Consider the following 23694-nt stretch of genomic DNA (forward strand, 5'->3'; position numbering starts at 1 on the left):
AAAAGTTTTTCAAAAATTTTAGCAGACTGCATACTTTGCAAATCCAAATTTTCTGCAGCTAAGTTAGGAAAGTAAACTTCATCCACTACCGCCATGAATAACTGGCCCCTAACTCTGGGGTCAAATTGGCCCCCAAAGTTACAGTTCACAGCCAACGCTTTTAAATCTGTATATAATTCATGTAAGGACTCATCATGTCGTTTCTTCCTCTGCTGAAATGCCAACAAACAGCGGTGGTAGGCTGGTTTCACTGCATAATAACTTTTCAGTGCCGCTATCAAATCGTCATAGCTCTTTGTGTGTGGTAAATCTGGCACATTTATTTTTTTTTATTTTATTTAAAACATTATAAATTACAAGGTTTTATAAAATATTAAATAACACCACAATACAGGATCTGAACAAGATTACTAAGAATCATATCACGTGCTGAAGAAAAATTTTGAAAACCCAATACAAAATAGGAATGTGTAACAAACACGCAAAATACATACATACCATTCACTGACACACATTATACAAAATGATAAAATATCTGACACATACACACAAAACTGTTGGGGGGAGCCCGCCCCCCCATTAAAACCCGTCTATAAATACATCCACATCATTCACACACTTAATGATCACAGCAGTGATCAAACATTAATTTATGTAACTTTTAGATAGACATGTAACTGTTTACGAGATTTTACTTAAAAACAAACTCTGGTAATTATCCTAAAACATTACTCCATAACAAAAATAAGCATTATACAAATTACATGATCATATAAATCATCAACTGCAAAATTTATACAGCATATGTATAATCTTGGAACCTTTTGATCACAGACGAATTACTCACAGCAGATTCCACAGAATGGTTAAGTCTATTTATATTAGGAGAAATCTAATTATTTTTAAAATAATGAATTTGTAATGTATCTCCTCAAAAACTTTATGCAGTAAAGGAGAAAAGTCACAACATACTCATAATGAAATATTCATTATTACAAAATAACTGGACTCTTTACTAAAGCATGGCTGAATTGATACATTTCAGTGAATCATCATCATTTGTCTCTCAACCCTTGAGTAGAGAGGACGTGTGCTGCTGCTACCCCCTGGTGTTGACTGGGTGCAGTAATATTTTCACAACATGGCACAGGCTTGTCGCCGGCGGGTTAATACAGTCTGTATTGAATTAACCAGTGGAGCTATCATGGGGCCGTCTGTGGAGTTACTTCTACCAGCAATAATTAGAGACACCTACGGCGTAGCTACTGAAGAGATTTGTGGACTTGCCTTGAATGGCACGAAGAGGATATTTCTTAAATTCAATTCGGCGAGTATGTATGAGACAGTGGTGAACAAGTTTCAGGAAGTGGCCATACCTGTGAATCATGCTGTCACGGTGAGGATGCATGATGTATCAAGTTACTTCACTTGGGTGAAGATCAGGAATGTGCCATTCGAGGCGGATGCATCTGACATAAGGTTCGCCATGAGTAAATATGGGACAGTACACACGGTCACTGCAGGAAAATGGTCAGCTGGTACGTATATGGGGATACCTGAGGGTACGTACTCTGCAAAGATGACGATACATCCTATACCGTCGTATGTGGTGATGGAAGATTTCAGAACTCGGGTATTTGTGACATATGCAGGGCAACGACGCACTTGTCGTATGTGCGGGTCGTATGAACACCTGGCAGCGCAATGTGGTAGAGGACGTGGAGACAACGACCTGCAACAACGAAGAAAAGTAGAGGAGAGGAGAGTGGAGCAAGAACAGCCTTTTTCGACACTGCCTCTGCAGAGTGCGTCATGGAGTGAGGAGGTTGAGAGGGCAGAGAAGATGGCAGGTGCTACGAGTGGGGGGGACTCCCCTTCCTTGGACGTGGTTCAGGCATTGGAGGAGATCATCGCGGAAGTGAATGATAGCAAGGAGGAAGCATCGATAAGGACGACGCTTGTGGATATTTTGGGCACGGGGCCTTATCAGGAAGAAGGCACAGTCCTGGATCTTGAGACTACTATGGAGGACGGAGGGGCAAAGATAGTTCGTCCTAAGGTGTGTGACAAGGCTATCTTGTCGGTGAATACGGTGAAGGTTGAGGTTCATCGTGGTGATGAGCTTGATGACGAGATGCAGGTCGACGGTACAACACGAAAGCGAGCAGCAGCACTTTATGATTCAGATGAAGTGCTTACGCCCGCACAACGTTCAGGGAAGAAAACATGGGCGGATGTCACGCAGAGGGGTTCAAAAGACACTCAGGGACAGGGATCGAGTAAGAGTGCACAAAAAGGGGGGGGAGGGATAAGAGTGCAATGAGGCGATCAGGTGACAAAAAGGTTGTCAAGAGGGAAACCTTCTTTGTCGGTTTTAAGTGCTTGACATTGAACATCAATGGTTTGAGGTCGCAGAGAAAGTGTGAGTGGTTTAGGGAGTTTTTGGAGCGTCATGGTGTTGACGTTGTGTTCTTGCAGGAGCATAATTATAGACATGGTTATGAGTTGAAGGTGGAGGGATATAAGGTGTATGTTGAACATGCAGTCAGATTGAAAGGCGCTGTGGCTATATTGGTAAAGGAAACTAGCCCGTTGGTTGTTAGGCATTGTGAAGGGGGGGAGGGGAGGGTGATACGTGTGGATGGATTATGGGGTCAGGTACAGATGACGGTGCGTGTGTGTATGGCCCGGCAGAGGGAGACGTACGCGTTAAGAATAAATTTGTGAGGGATGTGCTGGTTTACTACTTGCGTGGATTGCCAGGGGTAGCCGTGACAGGAGGTGATTGGAACTGTGTGATAAGGCGTAAGGATGTGGAACCGAGGGGGGCGGGGCATTGTATGGGAATATTGGGAGAATTGTTATCAGGGGTGGGTTTGATCGATATCTGTGGGGGGGGGGGAGGTAGAGCATACATTTATTAGGCGTGGGTATGCTGCTAGGCTCGATCGTTTGTACGTCCCCAGAAGGGTAGTAATACATAGGGTGAGGGTGTTGGATGTGGTATTTTCTGATCATAGGGGTGTTATGGTGGATTTGGGTTGGGAGGGGTTGCCACGAAGGGGTAGGGGGTATTGGAAGTTAAATGTAAAGTTGTTGCATGAAGAAGAATATAGACAGTCATTTAAACAGTTTTGGGAAGGGTTGGAGGCAGAAGCGCCTGGGAATGGTGATCTGGTTAGATGGTGGGACTCGGTGGCGAAATCAGGTATTAAGGATTTTTATGTACGTAGTGGGGGGAATATAATAGGTTAAAGTATGGGTTTCAATCTTATCTTGAGGGGCAGTTGAGAGCTTGCTACGAAAGTGGGATAGTTAGTTACCCGGTGGGAGATACTGAGGGATTAAAGGAGAGCATTAGGGATTTGCAAAATGAAAGATTTGATGGTGCACGCGTTTTGGCGGGGTTGGAGGAGGTGTTATGGGGTGATAGGCCATCAGCGTGTGTATTGAGAGGACAGTGTAAGAGGAGAGCGGCGACTGAGATGATGGGATTAACTGTTCATGAGGGGATGGGAGGGTATAGGGAAGGGCAGGTATTGATGTCGACTGAAGGTATGAGTGGATATCTTGATGCATGGTTTAGGTCATATGCACAACATGTGGGTATACGAGATGATGCTTTAAGGGAAATGTGTGGTTATGTGCAATGCGAGCTTGATGGTAGAGATAGGGAGACTTTGGAAGGACAGATTACGGAAGGGGAAATTTGGCAAGCTATAGCAGCTAAACAGGTTTTAGGTAAAGTAATTGAAAGAGGACAATATGGCATACCGGGTAGATCAATGTATGAAGGGCATGGAGTTATTAGGAGTTTTATAGAGCATAGGGGGAGGGGGAGGGGGGAGGGGGGAGGGGGTGTTTTGGCTCTGGATTGGAGAGCTGCTTATGATAGCGTAGAAAGGGATGCATTATGGAGTTTTATGCATTGGTTGGGTTTCGGGAGGGAAATTGTTTCTTGGGCAAAAACTTTGTATCTGGGTGCAGTTATGAAAATACAGGTTAATGGACGACTAGGTGATAGCATACAGATGGGAAGGGGTTTGCGACAGGGATGCCCTCTGTCGCAAATTTTGTTTGCATGTCTTCAGGAACCCTTTTATAGGGCAGTTAGGTGGAGTATAGCGAGAGCGAGGGTTGGTTTTGCACGAGAAGGGGAAGCGGGTATAGTGGGTTACGTGGATGATACGACTGTCTTGGTGACGGATGTGAGGGATTTACATAAGGTAGGAAGGGTGACAGACGCTTTTGGTGAGGCTACGGAGATGAAAATTAATGTAGTAAAGTCCAAGTATTTGGATCTAGGGGATAGCGTACATAATGGTGAGACTGTTGAGGGTGGGTGGCGTGTGGTAGATCAGTTGTTGATATGTGGGATAGTGTACATGCGGAATGATAGGGATGCACAAGAGGCAAATTCAAGGCACACCGTGGATGGAGTTTTGAAAAGATTGGGAGGTTTGAGGGCAGAGCAATTAACGTTGCATCAAAGGGTTATAGTCACGAATGTCCTGTTGTATAGCAAGTTATGGCACGTGGTGGCAATATATCCGTTACGACGGTGTGAGGTGCAACAGTTGCAACTGCGGGTATTCAGATTTATATGGGGATCGGGTTGTGACTGGCTAAGTAGAGGGGTGGTGTCGCTTCCCGTTAGCCAGGGGGGGCTGGGGCTTATACCTCTTGAGAAGCGTATGTTGAGTGTGTTTCTGAAAAGGGGGTTTGTGAGGGAGGGGGTGAGTGGGGGGGGGGCCTTGAAAGACTGCGCATGGATATGCAACGGTGGTGGAGGGGTAGGGATTTAATGTTTGGGGAGGTTTATGTTGCGAGTTTTACTGAAGGTAAGGGATCCGAAACAGCTTAAATTGAAGGTTCTTGAGAGGGTGGGGGGTGGGTCTGTGGTGGCGGCAGTTGAGGGGGCATACCCTATGTATGCATGGGGTTCTGTATGGAAATGTCTTCAACAACTACGTGTAAAATCAAGTGTCAGGGAGGTTATGTTTAGGTTTTTACATGGGATCTTGCCGTCTGGGGTTGAGTTATTTAATAAGAGATTAAGGGAGGGTGGAGAGTGCAAAGCGTGTGGATGTCCGGAAACTATATTTCACGCTGTGTACTTTTGTACTTGCTTAGAAGATGTGAGGGTCTGGCTAAGTAGGGTAGTTAGGTTAGTGGGTGGGGAAGGGTTACAGGTGTTGTGGGTGTTAAGTTTAGATATAGGTGGGTGGAGTCAGCAGGTGGTGAATGCGGTTGCGTATGTGGTTACTGATTTTATTTATATATCTTGGGCAATGAGGGAGGTGGGAGTCGAGGAAAGAATAAGAGTGTTAGGGGCCACGATGTATAGAACAAAGTGCCGCAATAGGGATCTTTATGGGGGAAGATGGGAGACAGCATTTACTGAAGGTTATCGTAGATTCAGGTTGAAGGATTTAAGAGATTTAAGTGTAAAGTAAGGGGTTGCGACGGGCTAGTTTTCTTGAGTATGGAAATGTGTATAGATGTTAGCGTGTGTGGTATGTTTGGTAATTTAATAAATAAGCTTCTTTTGTGATGTGAGTTTGGTCAGGGTAGTTGTGTAAGATATGTTTTTCACATTGTTTTTAAGAAGGTATTGAATATAATATGTAAGTAGTGTTGTTGCACTACATTATTGTGTGTATAATGTGTGAGAGGGTACATCTCACAGTATTTGTGTGTTTGATGGTTTGAGGTGACACAAGGCATGATCTAAGTATGTCTGGATTCTCCTTTTGTCCTCAAAGGTGTTATACAAAGATAGTACTGTGGTGTATGTGATGTGTAGGTTTATATGTATTCAACACATGCTTGTTGTATGTTCCCTCTTCGTTACTTTGTTTCAATTGTCATTTCAATGTACTTTGTATAGCATTATACAACGGTATTGTTCTTTGCCATATGAAGTGTTTTTTAGTTCATGTTATGTTCTAGGTTTTTGTATGTTAAGATGTACTTATAGACTGTCAGCACCCTGATATTGGTTTTTCATGGCTATGTTCTTGACGTAAGTTTTGGCTGTATGGTATACAGATATATCTAGCCAGTTTATAGACGCATTCCTTTTGTGTCTGAGATTTTTGTATACGGGTTTATTGTAACTGTAATGAGTCGGTTTTGAGATCTAAGCTGTTTTCTTTGTATGTATATTTGTATTTTGGTATATGTAAAGCTGTAATGTTAGGGATAAGTATGTAGATGTTCTAGTAGGATTATGATGTTAGGTTCTGGTTTATTGATTAATGAGAAGGCTGGAAGTAATTGTTACATTTTCTCGTATATATTCTTTTCAATTGTAATGAGTCTTTGTCATATGTCATGTTATATGTAAAATTTATATGTAAGTTAGGTTTTGAGTCATTGAATGTTTATATATGTCAGTTCATGACCCTGTTACTGCGTTTATTTGTAGCTATGTTCTTGCCGTAAGTTATTGTTGTATGTTATACAGCTATATCTTGCGAGTATATAGGTGCAATCCATTTGTGTTAGTTTATTTTGTGTTGGGTTTCTTATGTCAATGGCCGAACCTTCAGAATTGAGATCCATACTGTTTCCTTTTATTTTTATTTTTATGTATACTGTATTGGTTTTAAATAAAATATAAAAAAAAATTCAGTGAATTTTGTTGGAAGTAATCTCTGAACATTCTTAAATGCTTAACTAATTATTATATCATTACAGCATTATATCTCTTTAACATTAACTAAGCAGTCTTCTGAAACTGACCAAGCTTACTGAACTATCACACCATACACCACACCTTTATTTATCAAAAGCATCACTCACGCCCACGCATACCTCAAGAAGCCAGCTTCATTTTACCCCTTAAGTTTGCAACGCCCATAAGTCCCTGACGCGGAGCTACGATATTTTTCCCGAAAAGGTTAAATGCCACCTGTTCCCAGTGATGTCCTTATTCCTCCATTGCGTCCCATAAAATATCGCTGCCAGTGCCCTGATTCTATCCCTTACTGAAACATGTCTGTAAACCCATGACGTATACACAAAGTCTGTGACTAGATAACCCATTGCGTTCTGCACCGGCACCCCCCCCCCCACATCTAAGCTTAACGCCCTTAAAACACTAATTCCACCTCCACCCACCATACGTAAAACCCTACTAAACCACTTCCTCACTGATTCCAGCCTCGCACAAAAAAATATCGCATGAAAGACAGTGCCAATGTCCCCACACACACAACACTCCCCACCCTCCTGCACACGCCTATTTGCCAACACTTCTCCAGACGGCAATATATTGTGGAGAAATTTAAACATTACCTCCCTTACCACTGCCTTCAATCGTAACCCTTTTAAACGGCCCCATATATCACTCCACGCATACATCAGATATATACCTTTCACCTTAGCAACCACCTCCCCACCACCCACCTGAGCCAGTCGTCCTATCTTGACCCTGCGTGGGTCCCGTGCGTACATTAATAACCTCAACATTCCCTCACACATCTGGACATCTCTACCCCTCATCCAACACTCCAAATCCCTTTGAACCCATGCCAAACCAGTGCCTGCAACCCTACCCTCCCTCAATTAACTGTGTTTAACATACATTCCCAACATCCTTTGATGCAACGTCATTAACCCCAGCCCTCCCCGGCATGCCGGAAGACACAACATCGTTCGATAACAAGTCATATCCCGAACCCCAAATATATCGATATACACGCTTCAACAGACGCTTCTCATCGCACATATTCAAGGGATATATACCTACCACATGCCACAGCTTACCATACAAAAGCACATTCACCACAATAGCACACTGATGTAACGTCAGACCTCCTGTACGCAATCCTGCCAATCTACCCAGAACCCTATCCACAGCTTCTCTCGAATTCACCTCCCTCGCCTCCTGAAGATTTCCCATATGAACAACCCCACACACCTTAATTTGACACACCAGGGGCCAGCCTTCTTCCTGTCCTAGAGCCCCACCCACACCATCCCCCATCCTCATAAGCATAGACTTTTCCCTATTAACCGTTATCCCTGTTGCCCTTCCGAAACGCTCCACCAATTCACCCACCTTTCGTAAATCCTTTGACCTTCTAAATAGAACCGTGGTATCATCCACATAACCCACGATCCCTGGTTCCACAGCCACTTCATCTCTCTTCACTCCCTCCCTTACACTCCATCGCACAGCCCTGTAGAACAGATCCTGAATCAACGCAAAGAGAAGCTGTGACACAGGGCACCCTTGCCTCAAGCCCCTTTCCATCCTAACTAGTTTTCCTAGCTTACCCTTTACCTGCACCCATACCATGGCCTGTTCATACAACACCTTTGCCCAACTGACGATTTCCCTCCCAAACCCTTGCCACTGCATTAACTTCCACAGCGCCTCACGCTCCACACAGTCATATGCCGCATGCCAATCCTACCTTTATTTGCCCCCCCCCCACTTTCGTCTATAAACCTACGTATGATTCCTTGCCCCACACACATTGATCACCCAGGCACACCATATTGACCCTCATCCAAAACTTTGTCAAGAACTCGTTTCATCCTATTCCCTAACATTTTAGTAAAGATCTAGTAATCACCACACATTAAAGATATCGATCGATAATCGTGTACATAAGCACAAGACTTCTTTTTCAGGATGATGACCACACCCGTACGTTGCTGTTCCCCCAATCTACCTTTGGTTTTCATAGCATTAAATAAAACCACTAAAAATTCACGCTAACATTTCCAGTTTTCCTCATAAAAATCACAAGAAATACAATCAATCCCCGGCGATTTTCCCACACTCATACCCTCCACTGCCATTCTAATCTCCTCCTTGCTTATAGGTCCACTCAGATTCATCCGATCCTTATGCTCTAGATTACAACATACCCATTCACCCATTTCCCCTAGCACCGCATCATTAACCCCCACTTTTTTGCCATGCATCTCGTACTATGCATCCACGTAGCAACCCATACCCTCTGTTGACATGAACACCTGCCCCTGACGATACCCCTCCATTTGCTCCTGGACAGGCTCATTATTTCCGTCGCCCTGCAACGTTTTCCCTGCTCTCTCAATACATATGACGAAGGACAGTCGCCCCATAAAACCTCATTGATTCCTCCCGCGATTCGTGCCGCATCAAATTCACGATTTTGAATGTCCCTAATCAGTTGTTTTAAACCCTCAATCTCAACCACCGGATACTCACCCCCCCTCCCATATAGCATTCCTGCAGTTGACTTTCAAGGTAATGTAAAACACAATATTGATATCTCCGCTCTTCCTTTCCCCGCTTCTGATAAAAATCCCTCACCTTCCCCGTACCGACCGTGTCCCACCACTCAAGGATGCCTACCCCCCCAACCATCTGCCCACCATCTCCCCCGAGCACTCTGAAAAGATTCCCTCTCATTCCCTTTGCGCAATAACCTAACATTCAACTTCCAATAACCCCTGAAACGTTTTGGCAATCCCTCCCAATCCAAGTCTACCAGAACCCCTCTATGATCAGAGAAGCTCACATTCAATACACAAACGCTGCTTACCCTCACCCCCCAAGAAACATAGATTCGATCCAGCCTCGCCACATAATCGCGCCTAATGAATGTATGCATGACCCCACCCACCTCCTCCCCTCCCACGTCCACTACATTCACACCTCGCAACAGATCCCCTAAATACCCCGAGAAAAAAACCCTTCCTCTAGGTTCTACGTCCTTACAGCAAACAATACAGTTCCAATCACCTCATAGAATCGTTACAACTTGCAGCGATCTTAAATGGTAAACAAGGACATCCCTAAAGAACCTATTTTTGATGCCCATGTCTCCTTCCGCAGGCCCATACACCCCTATGAAACCCACTTGAACCCCACCCCATGCGCCATCCACCCGAACCACCCACCCCTCCTCCCCCACCTCACATCTTTGCAGAGAAAACGGGCTAGCTTCTTTAATTAACAATGCCACACCACCTTTTAATCTTGCAGAACAACCCATGTATACATTGTATCCATCAATCATTTACTCTCCCAATGATTTATAATTGTGTTCTTGCAGAAACACAACGTCAGGTACATATCTCTTTAAAAATACCTCCAGACTCTTACATTTATCTATTGACTTCAACCCATTAATATTGAAGGATTTAATGGAGGCTTGCCTTTAGACACCTTAATACTCTTAGATCCTAGACGAGCACCCCCACCCCTCCCCCCCCCATGCCTTCCCCTTTCACATGCTCAACACTCTTTGCTCCACCCGTACCCCTACAGGGCACATCGTACCATGCTTTTTTCCCAGACCTTTGCCCAGGAGTCAAAACGTCATCACTATCGGTTATCACAGCCGCTCTCTTGCGAGAGCTACGATCTGCAACCATATCCTCCTCTAGACTGGTATCCCTGTGGACGTCCACTACTACAACCTGCTCTGCTTCCACACCACATGCAACCTGCATGTTGGGGCCTCCTGCCCTTGCCTCTACACCCTCGTTTTCCAGCCCAGCATGGGTCATCGCAGAAGCCGAAACGTTCAGCAATTCATGCAGAGCCTCCTAAATGGATGCCTCCATCACATTCTGAGCAATTGCAGAATCCTCCTCACCCATCGCTGACACCAAGCCTACGTCCTCTCCAACTCCAGGTAGGGTCACACATGTAGAAGACAGCTCTGTCTCCCTCTCTACCTCGTCACTCCACGTCTCCCGTGCCAGAGACTCACGCTGTGTTGCCGTAGCGTATGTTTGCTGCTTTGTTGCGTCATCAGTTCTTGCATCATCCATTGATCTACCTCGTCGCGTAGGACATTGCGCCGCGATGTGGTCATATGTCCCACATAGTCGACACGTATGCCTCTGACCCGTGTACGTAACGAAGACTTGAGTACGGAAGTCCTCCATCACCACGTATGATGGTATATGGTGCTTTAGGGATATTTTAAGGGAAAAAGACCCTTCCAGCATACCAACAAGCAGTCCATCACGCCAACGTCCCAATGTCGCTAAATGTATCGTACCATAATGCCCAAAAACGTTCCTTAAATCACTCTCATCAGCTTCAAAAGGAACATTACGCACCTTGATCCAAGCGTAAAACCGTGATACATCATGGAGGCAGACAGTAATACCAGGGTTAACCGGCTTAACCACATCCTGGTACCTGGCCACCATATTTTCATAGGTGCTGCTTTGCTGGAATTTGACAAAAAGCCTTGAACTACCATTCAACGACACGCCATAGAGCTCCTCATTTGCGATGCCATACGTGTCTCTTAATATCGCCATCAGCAAAAGATGGGTGTTCAGACTATTGAGCGATCCCTTCACAAGTTCAAGACAAACAGTGTTGACACGTCTACGTCCACCTTCCGCCATTATGAAAGTACTGAGGAAAACTGTGCAGAAAACCATCTGATTCAGGAGCGACTGTGCAGCCTGTCCACACAGCCCGAGAGCGATGAGGACAATGACACACATTACTTAAAACACTAAGTTTCTAATCCCAGGGACACTAGCAAGAAGTTCCTCTTGTTATCTCGCTCTTTAATTCCCGAATGAGCGAAACTGACTTCCAACAAACTTGGCCAGAGTTCCAAAGAGATCTTTAGTGGGTTGAAAGGTTCCAACCTTCCATGTGATGCTACTGCCATGTTTACCCACGCCACTGCTGCTGCTGCTGCTGTAGTTATACAATCATCACCACTCTGCTGCAAAAATCTGGGCTGCAAGTACTTCACTACTTCCGCACATAGTGGCTCACTACCTTTGGGTACGATGATCCCATCCTCGTCGTCACTGTTATGGGTGTAGGTTAATGAAAGCCAGAGTAACAGTAACAAGTGTACTCTCCAAGGCCCGGCTCAACAACAAAGCTATAAATGAATGTACATAACAAGCAGTATTTAATCCTCTCACTGCTCCCAACACCTTACATACAGGTTGCTGAGTAAGGGGCTGAGGGGATTTCTCATAGCCAAGCCCTGCTTTTGAGCATAGTACTTGCCTTCAAACACAAACTTTCCCTACCCAACGAATATAATTATTGAACTGATTAAACACCAAGTTTAATCAGTTCAATAATTATATTCATGGGGTAGGGCAAGAAGAAGGAGAATGCTTCTGAGAGCTTTGTGTGTCTGCAGTCCTGAGTATTTAGAAGATGAAATCATAGTCACAAAACAGAGATACCCCAAGAATTTTGTTGAGAAGGTCCTACTGTCAGCTAGGAAGACTTTCTACAGGACCAAACCTAAGGAAATGCCTGACAGGAAAACTGTATTGGTCTTGCCATACAATGACAATTTGGTCTGCCTGTGTGAGGCACTATAAAAACTCAATATAAATCTGACTTTCAAAAACACTGGGACAGTGAAACCGAGACTGATTAAAAGCACACCATCTAATAATGTGGGTGGTGTCTGTAAGGTCCCATGCACCGTTTGCCCACTCTCATACATTGGTCATACAGTTTGTGAGGGGAAAAGTTCAACAGATAGGAGTAGCGAGCGAGTATATGGTAACGATAGTTTGATTGCCGGCTGCTTGTTAAGGTAGGGTCAGTCTAGCTCCCGCTATCCCCTTCACCCCCCCCCCTTTTTCCCCACCCCGAAAGGTGACGTGTGGGGCTCCGGCCAAATAGTAATCACTCGACTCACAGCTCCCAGCACAACTGTAAGTAAAAGCCTCTGCTCCTATTCTAGTGGATATTCGTTGAAAGCTTCACTTTTGACCAATAATAAACTTGGTCCTTTCAGTTTTAAGCTCCCCATGAGACTTTTAGATAATCACCACCTTTTTTAAGTATCTTGCACTTATCATGGAGAGTGATTTCTTAAGCAGTGGGTAACCTGTCTCTCTTTCCAGCTTGGAATGACAGATCGGGTCACCTGCCAACCAACGAAAAGTGTTGAAGGAGACGGACTGGAACGGTCTTGGGACGTCACCTTATAATCTACCTACCTGATTAATTGTACAGGACACTACCCCTCATCTTTGTAGTGGTAAAGAACCTGCGTTCCTGTCATCCGGACTGACTATTCAAGGCTATAGACTCTGTGAAGAACTAGTCGTTGGGCTGTCACCAACACCTGTGACCCCCCCACATCATCATCAATGGCTACAATTTCTACTAGACAGTGTCAACATCAACCAGACACCCCAGTTTACTTGTACATATTAGCGTTGAATTCAAATGGCAATTTTTCATTTCATTTTTCATTTTTCTTTCAAGTAGGATACACCTTCATATTTCAATGTTTTATCTTTGCATTACTAAATAATAAAGTGTTTATCTTTGTGAATTATTTCTTTTTCTATTCATTAATTTTCCTGAGGAGGAGCCAGCCTTGGTAATACTGTCTGAAGTTGTTACAGGGCTGAGTAAGTCTTCACACAGTTAAACTTCTAGAAACTAGGTTATCCCAACACCAGTACTCAATCAGGACAGGCCTGGTCTCGAATGCAGTCTTTAACCATGTCAGCTCCTGCAGTCACCCTCATGGGTGAGCTGCCACCCAGATAATTGTACCCAACAGTTTCATCATAGAAACATAATTGAGTTCTCCCTCTTGAGACATAATATGAATGCCGTATATAACTCGAATTATGGACTGTAGTAACTCGATAGTTATTTAGTGGAGTCTATTTCACACAGCCTTAAACAACAATGTTATATATAATTATATATATATATTATATATATATATATATAATATATATATATATATATATATATATGTCGTGCCGAATATGTAAAACTGGTCAGTTAGCAAGAACTCATTTTAAATTTAGTCCTTTCTGAAATTTTCTCTTATACGTTTAAAGATATATTTTTTTCATTAATGTTAAAGTAAAAATTTTTAATTTTGCCCCAAAAGAATCTTAAACTTACCTAACCTTATAACAAGAACAATTTATTTTAGCCTAACCCAACTAAATATATTTTAGATTTGTTTACAATAATTTAATACTAAACAAACACAGTGAAATATATTTTTTTCGTTAGGTTCAGAATGATTTTGGCGAAATTATTGCATACACAATTTTTCACTTGTTCTATATGGCAAGATGATCGTTGCTATTTAAGCCAAGATCGCAAGTTCTGCCTATTCGGCACGACATATATATATATAATTATTTGTGTGTCATATACCAAACTGCGGCCACCTGAGATTAGATCTTGCGATACATTATGCGGGAGGTGATTGAAATTAGCCTTGATCTCACCACTACCATGAATGTCCTCAGATCATGAGCAGCACCTAGCTCTGCTTGGTGCATGATCTTTGAGTGGTTAAGGCGATGTGAACATTGTTCTGTCTCTTTACCTTGTTCACCTATCAGAACTTTGGGGACTACCAGCCACAGGATGGGTATGGGTGCATAATTAAGATATTAAAGTAACTAAACTCTTGAAGTGGGAGAATGTGTAGCAGGATCTAATCTCGGCTGGCCGCAGTTTAGTAAATGATTCAGTACCACTTGTTCTGTGGTTTTATTACGAATGTATATTTGCATATACATAAATCAGTCATGTGTTGCTTAAAATGGAGATTTGTTTAGAAAAATGCATCGTTTGGCAATTTCGTCGTTGTCTGAGTATCATAGTGTACTTAAACCTAGATAGTATACCATACTACACACTTTCTTTTTATCATAGTGTACTTAAACCTAGATAGTATACCATACTACACACTTTTTTTTTATCATAGTGTACTTAAACCTAGATAGTATACCATACTACACACTTTCTTTTTATCATAGATTTATTTGAAAGTAGATAATGTAACATGAATATTCATCTCAACTAATGAAAACCTTGTGGTGTTAAGGTCCAGGTTTTCAAACTTTCTTTTCTTTAGCTTCGAACGAATCTGCTGACGTATGTGATGTTGCCCAATTAAACATTTTTATAAGAAAAATTTGATAATTTTAACATCTTTAAAGAGCTTATCGGTCTTGAGTCACTTGAAAAAAAGAGGATCGGACATACGTATTTGACAGTCATACCTAGAAAATCTGCAACTAGATTCTCGTAAAGTGATCAGTGTTTGTACTGACGGAACACCGTCAATGACAGGTACAGCAGCTGGACTGTAACTTTGCTGGAAATGTATTTAGGTCGTCCTGTACTAAAATATCACTGCATTATACACCAAGAGTCACTGTGTGGAAAAACTTTACCTCATGTTATGCTACCAGTTGTAAAATGTCTGAATAAAATTATATCAAGAGGATTAAACACAAGAGAATTCAGAGAATATTGTAAATTATTGGATTTGTAATATTGTGATCTGGTCCTTGACTGAGATGCGGAGGCGACTTTCTAGACGACAGGTTCTTCGTAGATTGTGGAATCTGAAAAATATTGTTTATAATTTTCTAGAAGAAAAGAATGAGTTGCCTGAGGAAAGAGTCTTTTTATATAACAAATGGCTATTTGATTTAGTATTTTTTAGTTGATGTTACCAGTTGTCTCAGTGAACTAAATTTGAAACGAAGGCCTAAGGTTGGTACCATCTGCAGCTCACAAGACTGCCATCCCCACGAGCCCCTTTGGGGCGGGGCAGATGGCAGACCAGAGGCCTAGCTTCTCCATACGAGCCCCGTGAGGGCGGGGACTGTGGCTAGGCCTGGGGACACTTGGTCCCAAAGATGAGGGGGCACTTGTACCTCCTCCCATGGGAGACTTTGGTCTCGAGACACTCCCCAGATAGGGAGCCAAGGCCGGGTCACCACTACTTGGAAAAAACCCGGGCCGGGAGAATACCGGCGAATAAAAAAAAAAAAAAAAAAAAAAAAAAAAAAAAAATAAATTTGACACTGCAGGAGAAGAACAAATTGTTTTCTGACTTTGTAAATAATATCAGAGCATTCAAGATGAAGTTAAAACTGTTTATCATAAAGTTAGATGATGAAGATTTAAGTCAGTTTCCACGTTATAAGTTAATGTGCTCAACGTAACGAAGATTTTCCTGAATATATATTGAAGAAAATCAGATTATTGCAAGAGTCATTTTAGTCGTTTTAATGATTTTACTAAAAACTGCGCACTCGCATTTATAAACCCACTTTCACTGAGTGAACAAAATCTCCTGAAGTTGCCCACTAACATATAAATGGAACTTACTGATTTGAAAACAAATTCATTATTGAAAATGAAATTTGATGACCTTCCTTCAGCCCCAATGCTTCTCACAATTTTTAGCGAGTTACATCTGTCGTTTTGGAACAATATACAGATGCGAACAAGCATTTTCGTCCATGAAATTTATAAACTGAGGTCGCGAGTGACTGATTCAAATTTGAAGAATTCTCTGCTGCTCCCAGTAAGTAATTTAACTCCAAATATTGCAAGCTTGACGAAATCAAAGCAGACTTAAAAATCTCATTAAAGTAATTAATATTTATCTTGTCTTTATTTTAAATCATTTTATGTAAAAATGCTACGTCCATATTAACATATTTTTAAAGAAGTGAATGAGGTACAAGTGTGGAATGACGCATCTGAACTAGACCGTGAAAAATTAGCGCGTGGCATGCACAAGGTTGGCGACCACTGCTCTGGAGTAACACTAGTTTAGTGTAGTAGATACTTAAACCAGTAACAGTTGTTCAGTATCATTATCAAGTATTATGTACCGTACATAACTATGTGTTATACCTGGAGTATACCTGGAGAGGGTTTCGGCGGTTAACGCCCCCGCGGCCAGGTCTGAGACCAAGCCTCATAGTGGATCAGGGTCTGATCAACCAGGCTCTTACTGCTGGCCGTACGCAAACTGACGTACGAACCCCAGCCCGGCTGATCAGGTACTGACTTTAGGTGCCTGTCCAGTGCCTTCTTGAAGACAGCCAGGGGTCTAATGGTAATCCCCCTTATGTATGCTGGGAGGCAACTGAACAGTCTTGGGCCCCGGACACTTACTGTGTTGTCTCTCAGTGTACTCGTGGTGCCCCTGCTTTTCATTGGGGGAATGTTGCATCTCCTGCCGAGTCTTTTGCTTTCAAAGGGAGTGATTTTCGTGTGCAGGTTTAATACTAATCCCTCTAGAATTTTCCAAGTGTATATTATCATGTATCTCTTCAACCGTTCCCAGTAATTTAGGTGCCTTATCATATTTATGTGTGCCGTGAAAGTTCTTCATACACTCTCCAGGTAGCAATTTCGCCTGCCTTGAGGGAAAAGGGGGCAGTTAATGTACAGCAGTATTCCAGCAAAGAGAGAACAAGCGATTTGAAGAGAATCATCATGGGCTTGGCGTCCCTTGTTTTGAAGGTTCTCATTATCCATCCTATCATTTTTCTAGCAGATGCGGTAGATACATTGTTATGGCCTTTGAAGGCAAGATCTTCTGACATTATCAATTCCAGGTCCTTAACATTACTTTTCGCGCTATTGTATGGTTAGAATTTGTTGTATACCCTGATACAGTTTTAATTTCCTCATGTTTTCCATATCTGAGTAATAGTTGAAATTTCTCTTCACTGAACTTCATATTGTTTTAACTGTCCCATTTGAAGATTTGGTTGATGTCCGCTTGGAGTCTTGTGGTGTCTTCAATGGAGGTCACTGCCATGGTAAATCGGGTGTTATCCGCAAAGGAAGACACGGCTTACATCTCTGTCTACGCCAGATATGACCTAAAGGAACAAGATGGGAGTATTGTGCCTTGTGGAACAGTTTTTTTCACCGTAGCTGCCTCCGACTTCACTGTTTACTATTAATCTTTGTGTTCTGTTTGTCAGGAAATTATAGATCCATCTACTAACTTTTTCTGTTATTCCTTTATCACGCATTTTGTGCGCTATTACACCATGGTCACACTTGTTCCAGGATTTTGCAAAGTTTGTGTATACTACATCTGCATTTTGTTTTTTCCTCTTTAGCATCCAGAACCTTGTCATAGTGGTCCAGTGTCTTGGATAACATGTTCCTCAGTGGTATACCATTCAATAGAAAGTGTCTTGGATAACATGTTCCTCAGTGGTATACCTTTCAATAAAAGTGTCTTGGATAACATGTTCATCAGTGGTATAACATTCAATAAAAAGTGTCTTGGATAACATGTTCATCAGTGGTATAACATTCATTTCGATTCAAAAATACCTGTTTGTTTCCCAGGATGTGTTTTGAGAGCTGTACTGGGTATCTTCTCAGCCGGGAGGTCCTTCCACCACTCCACTAATTCATTCGTAACGTCTTTGCTGACCGTCAAGATGTTGGTCGTCTTCATCGACTTCAAGAAGACTTGAAACATCGTCTGGCTGCCCCTCCATTTACTCCATGTCAATTTTCTACCCCTTTTCCAAGTAATTTATTGGAATTTATTATGTTAATTTCAGTTACAGTTCTTCCCCAATTTTCTTGAAAATGAGAATGACTCATGGATGGGTTCCGTATCTACCAACAGGGTTCTAATTCTTATCAAAGTGCTGTGGTGACTGTCTTCTGTCGAGTCTTCATGCGGAATCTCATGTCCCTTATAAGATCCTCACAGTGCCCATTATCTATGTTAATTTATTCGTTTCCGCAGCCTTCATGAATTTAGAGATACACAAGACTCTCGTAGATGTCATGTCAGTTTCCGTCTCCACTTTTATTGATGAAAGTGTTTCAGTACTCAGCCCTGACAACTCCCTAAGACGCATCTCATTAACAACACACTTTAGAGAAGAAATTGTGGATGATGTTTTGATCCGACTACCACTACTGTGTCTTACACTGTTGTACAACACTGAGTGACGCTCTTTGTGTCTCACACTCTGTTAACAGTTAATGTAGACGACGGCAGTGATCAACGCAAGGAAGTGCACTTGGGAAAGTGCCCACCTCTGGACTCCAAAGAAAGTGTCTGGTCATGAACTTACATAGGCAAGTGTCTAGTTTTTTTTGGCGTACGTACCTGTGAAACTGTCTTGGTATAACATTTAGAAAAGTGTTCAATTCTAGACTCACCTAGGAAAGTTCCCAGTTTTAGACAACTAGGAAAGTCCCCAGTTCTAGACTCACCTAGGAAAGTTCCCAGTTTTAGACTCACCTAGGAAATTCCCCAGTTCTAGCACAACTTGGCTAGACTGAGGGAAGGTCATCAGGGGTCGAGGGAAGCCTGAAAACTTGTGTGTTTCTTCTGGCAACACTGCTGCTGCTGCTGCTGCTGGCAGAACTCTGGCAATGTCAACACTGGTTGTACCTCCACTGCTTCCACTAGCTATTGTTATGCTAGTTGTAGTTCTACTAGTTATTCTTCCACTGGTTTCATTTCCATTTGTATTTCCACCAGTTATATTTCCAGTAGTTATAATTTCGCTAGTTATAGCTCCACTAGTTACACTTCCACTAAATATATTTCCTCTAGCTATACTTCCACTAGTTATATTTCCATCCGTTACAGTACCATTAATTAGACTAGCTATCACCTCACTGGTTTTCGCTCCTTTAGTTATAGTCCCACTAATATTAGTTTTGGCCACAGTTTTACTAGTGGTACTTGCGGTAGTTATATTTCCACTAGTTACAACGGCATTAGGCATAATTATGTCAGTTATGACTCCTCTATCATTCCACTAGTTAGAATTCCACTAATTAAAAGGTCTTTACTCACAGTATCACTAGTTACAGTATCACTAGTGATATTATCACTAGTGATATTATCACTAGTTACAGTGTCACTTGTGACAGAATCACTAGTGACAGCATCACTTTGGCATCACTAGTTACAGTATCACTAGTTACAATATCACTAGTTACAGCATTACTAATTAAAGTATCACTACTTACAGCATCAATAGTTATAGCATCACTAGTTACGGTATCACTAGTTACGGTATCACTAGTTACAGTATCACTAGAGCATCACTAGTAACGGCGCTAGTTATAGTATCTCTAGTTACAGCATCAACAGCTACAGTATCATTACAGCATCACTAGTTAATAAACTAAGTTTACAGCTTCTCTAGTTAGTCACGTTATATTAGGTATAATTATACTAATCGTGATTTTACTAGCCTCTGCCTCAGCAGTTATAATTTAACGGCAGTTTCACTAGCTGAACTAGTTCTTACGCTAGTCTCTCTTCCAAGAGTTACAGGTCTTCTCTTTTTATTCCTACTAGTTATAGGCGGCTTACTAGTTCTATATCCACTAGTTCTATATCTCGTAGTTTTACTTTTTGCTAGTCATTAGTTCACTAGTTTGTTCCACTAGCTTTAGTTCCATGAGTTATGGGTTTATTAATTTCACTTCCATTACTCATTTGTCTACTAGTTCCATACTAGTTATAGGTTCACTAGTTGCTGGTTAATTAATTTTAGATCCCTAAATTCCATTTTTCACTAGTTACTGGTACACTAATTATAAACTCACTAGTTGCATTTTCACTAGTTATAGGTTCACTAGTTCTTTTCCATTAATTACAGGGTCACTAGTTCATTTTCACTAGTTGTTCACACTGTTCTGTTAGTTCACCTAAACATTATGACATCATTGACAGTCATATAAACATTAATGTGACGAACCTAATCAGATTCAGATTCGCGATTCATCTAACATCACCGTGACTCACCTATCACTATGATTCGCTTAATACCACCATGAGTCACCTAACAGTAGCACGAATCCCCTAATATCAGCATGGGTCATCTAATATCAGCATGAGTCACCTAACAGTAGCACGAGTCACCTAATATCAGCATAAGTCACCTAATATCGGCATGGGTCACCTAATATCAGCATGGGTCACCTAATATCAGCATGGGTCACCTAATATCAGCATGGGCCACCTAATATCAGCATGGGTCACCTAATATCAGCATTGGTCGCCTAATAGCATGGGTCACCTAATATCATGGGTCACCTAATATCAGCATGTGTCACCTAATATCAGCATGGGTCACCTATTAGCGTGGGTCACCTAATATCAGCATGGGTCACTTAATATTAGCATGGGTCACCTAATATCAGCATGGGTCACCTAATATCAGCGCGGGTCACCGAATATCAGAATGGGTAATTTAATATCAGCATGGGTCACTTAATATCAGCATGGGTCACCTAATATCAGCATGGGTCACCTAATATCAGCATGGGTCACCTAATATTAGCATGAGTCACCTAATATCGGTATGGGTCACCTAATATCAGCATGGGTCACTTAATATCAGCATGGGTCACCTAATATCAGCATGGGTCACCTATCAGCATGGGTCACCTAATATCAGCATGGGTCGCCTAATATCAGCAGTCACCTAATATCAGCATGGGTCACCTAATATCAGCAGTCACCTAATATCAGCATGGGTCACCTAATATCAGCAGTCACCTAATATCAGCATGGGTCACCTAATATCAGCATGGGTCACCTAATATCAGCAGTCACCTAATATCAGCATGGGTCACCTAATATCAGCATGGGTCACCTAATATCAGCAGTCACCTAATATCAGCATGGGTCACCTAATATCAGCATGGGTCACCTAATATCAGCGTGGGTCACCTATCAGCATGGGTCACTTAATATCATTCACTCACTAATCATCACGGTGACTCACCAACGTATTCATCCAGTTCCAGCACCACTGTTCACTTTTCCACGGTCTCTCATACACTGGTGAAACCTTATAATTTGAATGTAGTAGTGGTGGTGGTGGTAGTGGTGGTGGTAGTAGTGGTGGTGGTGGTGGTAGTGATGGTAATGGTAGTGGTGGTGGTGGTAGTGGTGGTGTAGTGGTGGTGTGGTGGTGTTGCTGGTGTAGTGGTGGTGGTGTATTGGTGGTGGTGGTGGTGTAGTGGTGGTGGTGTAGTGGTGGTGGTGTAGTGGTGGTAATGGTGGTGGTAATGGTGGTGGTGGTAGTGGCTGTAGTGGTGGTGGTAATGGTGGTGGTGGTAGTGGCTGTAGTGGTGGTGGTAATGGTGGTGGTGGTAGTGGCTGTAGTGGTGGTGGTGGTGGTTGTAGTGGTGGTGGTGGTGGAAGTGGTGGTGGTGATGTTACTAGTTGTGGTGGTATTTGTATTACTATTGGTGTGGTATCGGTGGTGGTACCGGTGGTGGTACCGGTGGTGGTGTAACTGTTATTATAGGGAACACACACAGGTCTGATGATTTTGGTTCTTTCACATTATTAAACAACTTCATCGACGCTCTCCCGTCTCGATGTCTTCACTGTATCCCCCTGTAAGTGCCAGTGTGTTCACTTGTATCTAACAGTCAAACTCTTGACTGACCTCGGGAGGCAGGAAACTCGCGTTACACTTGATCAGTTCCGGCAGCTGATCTGATCTCTGAACTGACCTTTCTTGACACACTGTTGAAAGGTAAAGTTGTCAATGTTTATCACTCTCTAGAAGAGGAATTTCCAGCCAGTGTGGCCAACACTCCAGACTGTGGATCTTACAGGTGTTGCTCTAGGATATACAGGCTGTTTTAAATATATGGACCCAGTTTTAATGCAGTATATTTCACAATCGGGTCCATTATTATTATTATTATAATCAAGGGGGAAGCGCTAAACCCGGAGGATTATACAGCGCCTGGGGGGGGGATATGTGGAAGGCATTCAGGCTTAATTCGGGGAACTGGAGCACAGATCCAATTCCCTAAATCAAGAGCCCCTCACCAACATCAAGGAACCTTCCTTGAGGGGACAATCGGGTCCAAATTATTGAAACACCCTGTATATACCATGAAGAAATATAGGGTCCGGGTCTTCTTACTGGAACATGCTCACTATGTTAAGCGTCACTATGAGTGCATCACGACTCGTAAGAATTCTCAGCACACTGTCTTGGTGAGTTGATTTATTTACGCTGCTCTGCGCTCAATGTTGGTAACGTGATGTAAAAATCTGTCTGCAGGTGCCGTCTCCGTTAACAAATGTTACTATCAACACGTTGAAGCTATGATTCTCGCTGACGGCGGTAATTTTTCTGCGTGAATCTTGCTTGTGATATATCACAATATCAACAAACTTCACCGTGTGGTCAGACACCGACACTAATAATAATAATAATATCTCTATTCACTACAAGTACATGTACAAGGTATACAGTCCTAGTTGACATCAATGACATACTACTATATAGAAAGCCGCTTGTTATGCTAAGCATTTCGGGCAAATTAGGTCAGTTCTGTTCCAGGATGCGACCCACACCAGTCGACTAACACCCAGGTACCCATTTTACTGATGGGTGAACATTGACAACTGGTGTAAGGAAACACGTCTGATGTTTCCACCCCTTCGCCGGGAATCGAATCCGGGCCCTTACCGTGTGAAGCGAGAGCTTTTGCCACCAGGCCACGGGGCACTCAGAAAGTTCAGTACACAGCAGATGTGTAGCCAAGCACTCAGAGAGTACACTGTGGCCAGACACTCGGTACACTGTGGCCAGACACTCGGTACACTGTGGCCAGACACTGTACACTGTGCCCAGACGCGCGCAGTGTTAGTAGCGACACTGACAGTGCGCACGTCAACACTCACAGGAGACATGATAACCACATATAAGGTCATTATATGATACGACAAATAGATAAGAGAGATTTCTTAGCAACATCAAGTGATCACAGGTGTAAACTGATAAAATTAAGTGGTACCAAAAGAATAATTCGAAGTGTGTTTTATAAGCATTATATGAGAAAATATGCGGGTGAATTTTACAGGCAATGTCTCAAATTATTTCACCACTTATAACTGAGAA

At 42.5% G+C, this 23694-nt stretch overlaps 1 protein-coding gene across 1 annotated transcript in view; it reads right to left on the bottom strand.

The window, feature by feature from the left end:
- LOC128690151 (uncharacterized) overlaps window positions 1-23437 on the bottom strand; it is a 257742-nt gene extending 234305 nt beyond the window's left edge. The window contains exons 1-2 of the mRNA XM_070080152.1: window positions 23263-23437; window positions 19041-19566 (exon numbers count right to left, since the gene is read on the bottom strand). Coding sequence (XP_069936253.1) covers window positions 19041-19533 — 493 coding nt within the window. The 5' untranslated portion in view covers window positions 19534-19566; window positions 23263-23437. The remainder of the gene's footprint in view (window positions 1-19040; window positions 19567-23262) is intronic.
- Window positions 23438-23694: the final 257 nt, after the last annotated feature.

The sequence above is a fragment of the Cherax quadricarinatus genome, unplaced genomic scaffold, assembly GCF_038502225.1.
Source record: "Cherax quadricarinatus isolate ZL_2023a unplaced genomic scaffold, ASM3850222v1 Contig175, whole genome shotgun sequence".
Classification (NCBI taxonomy): domain Eukaryota; kingdom Metazoa; phylum Arthropoda; class Malacostraca; order Decapoda; family Parastacidae; genus Cherax; species Cherax quadricarinatus.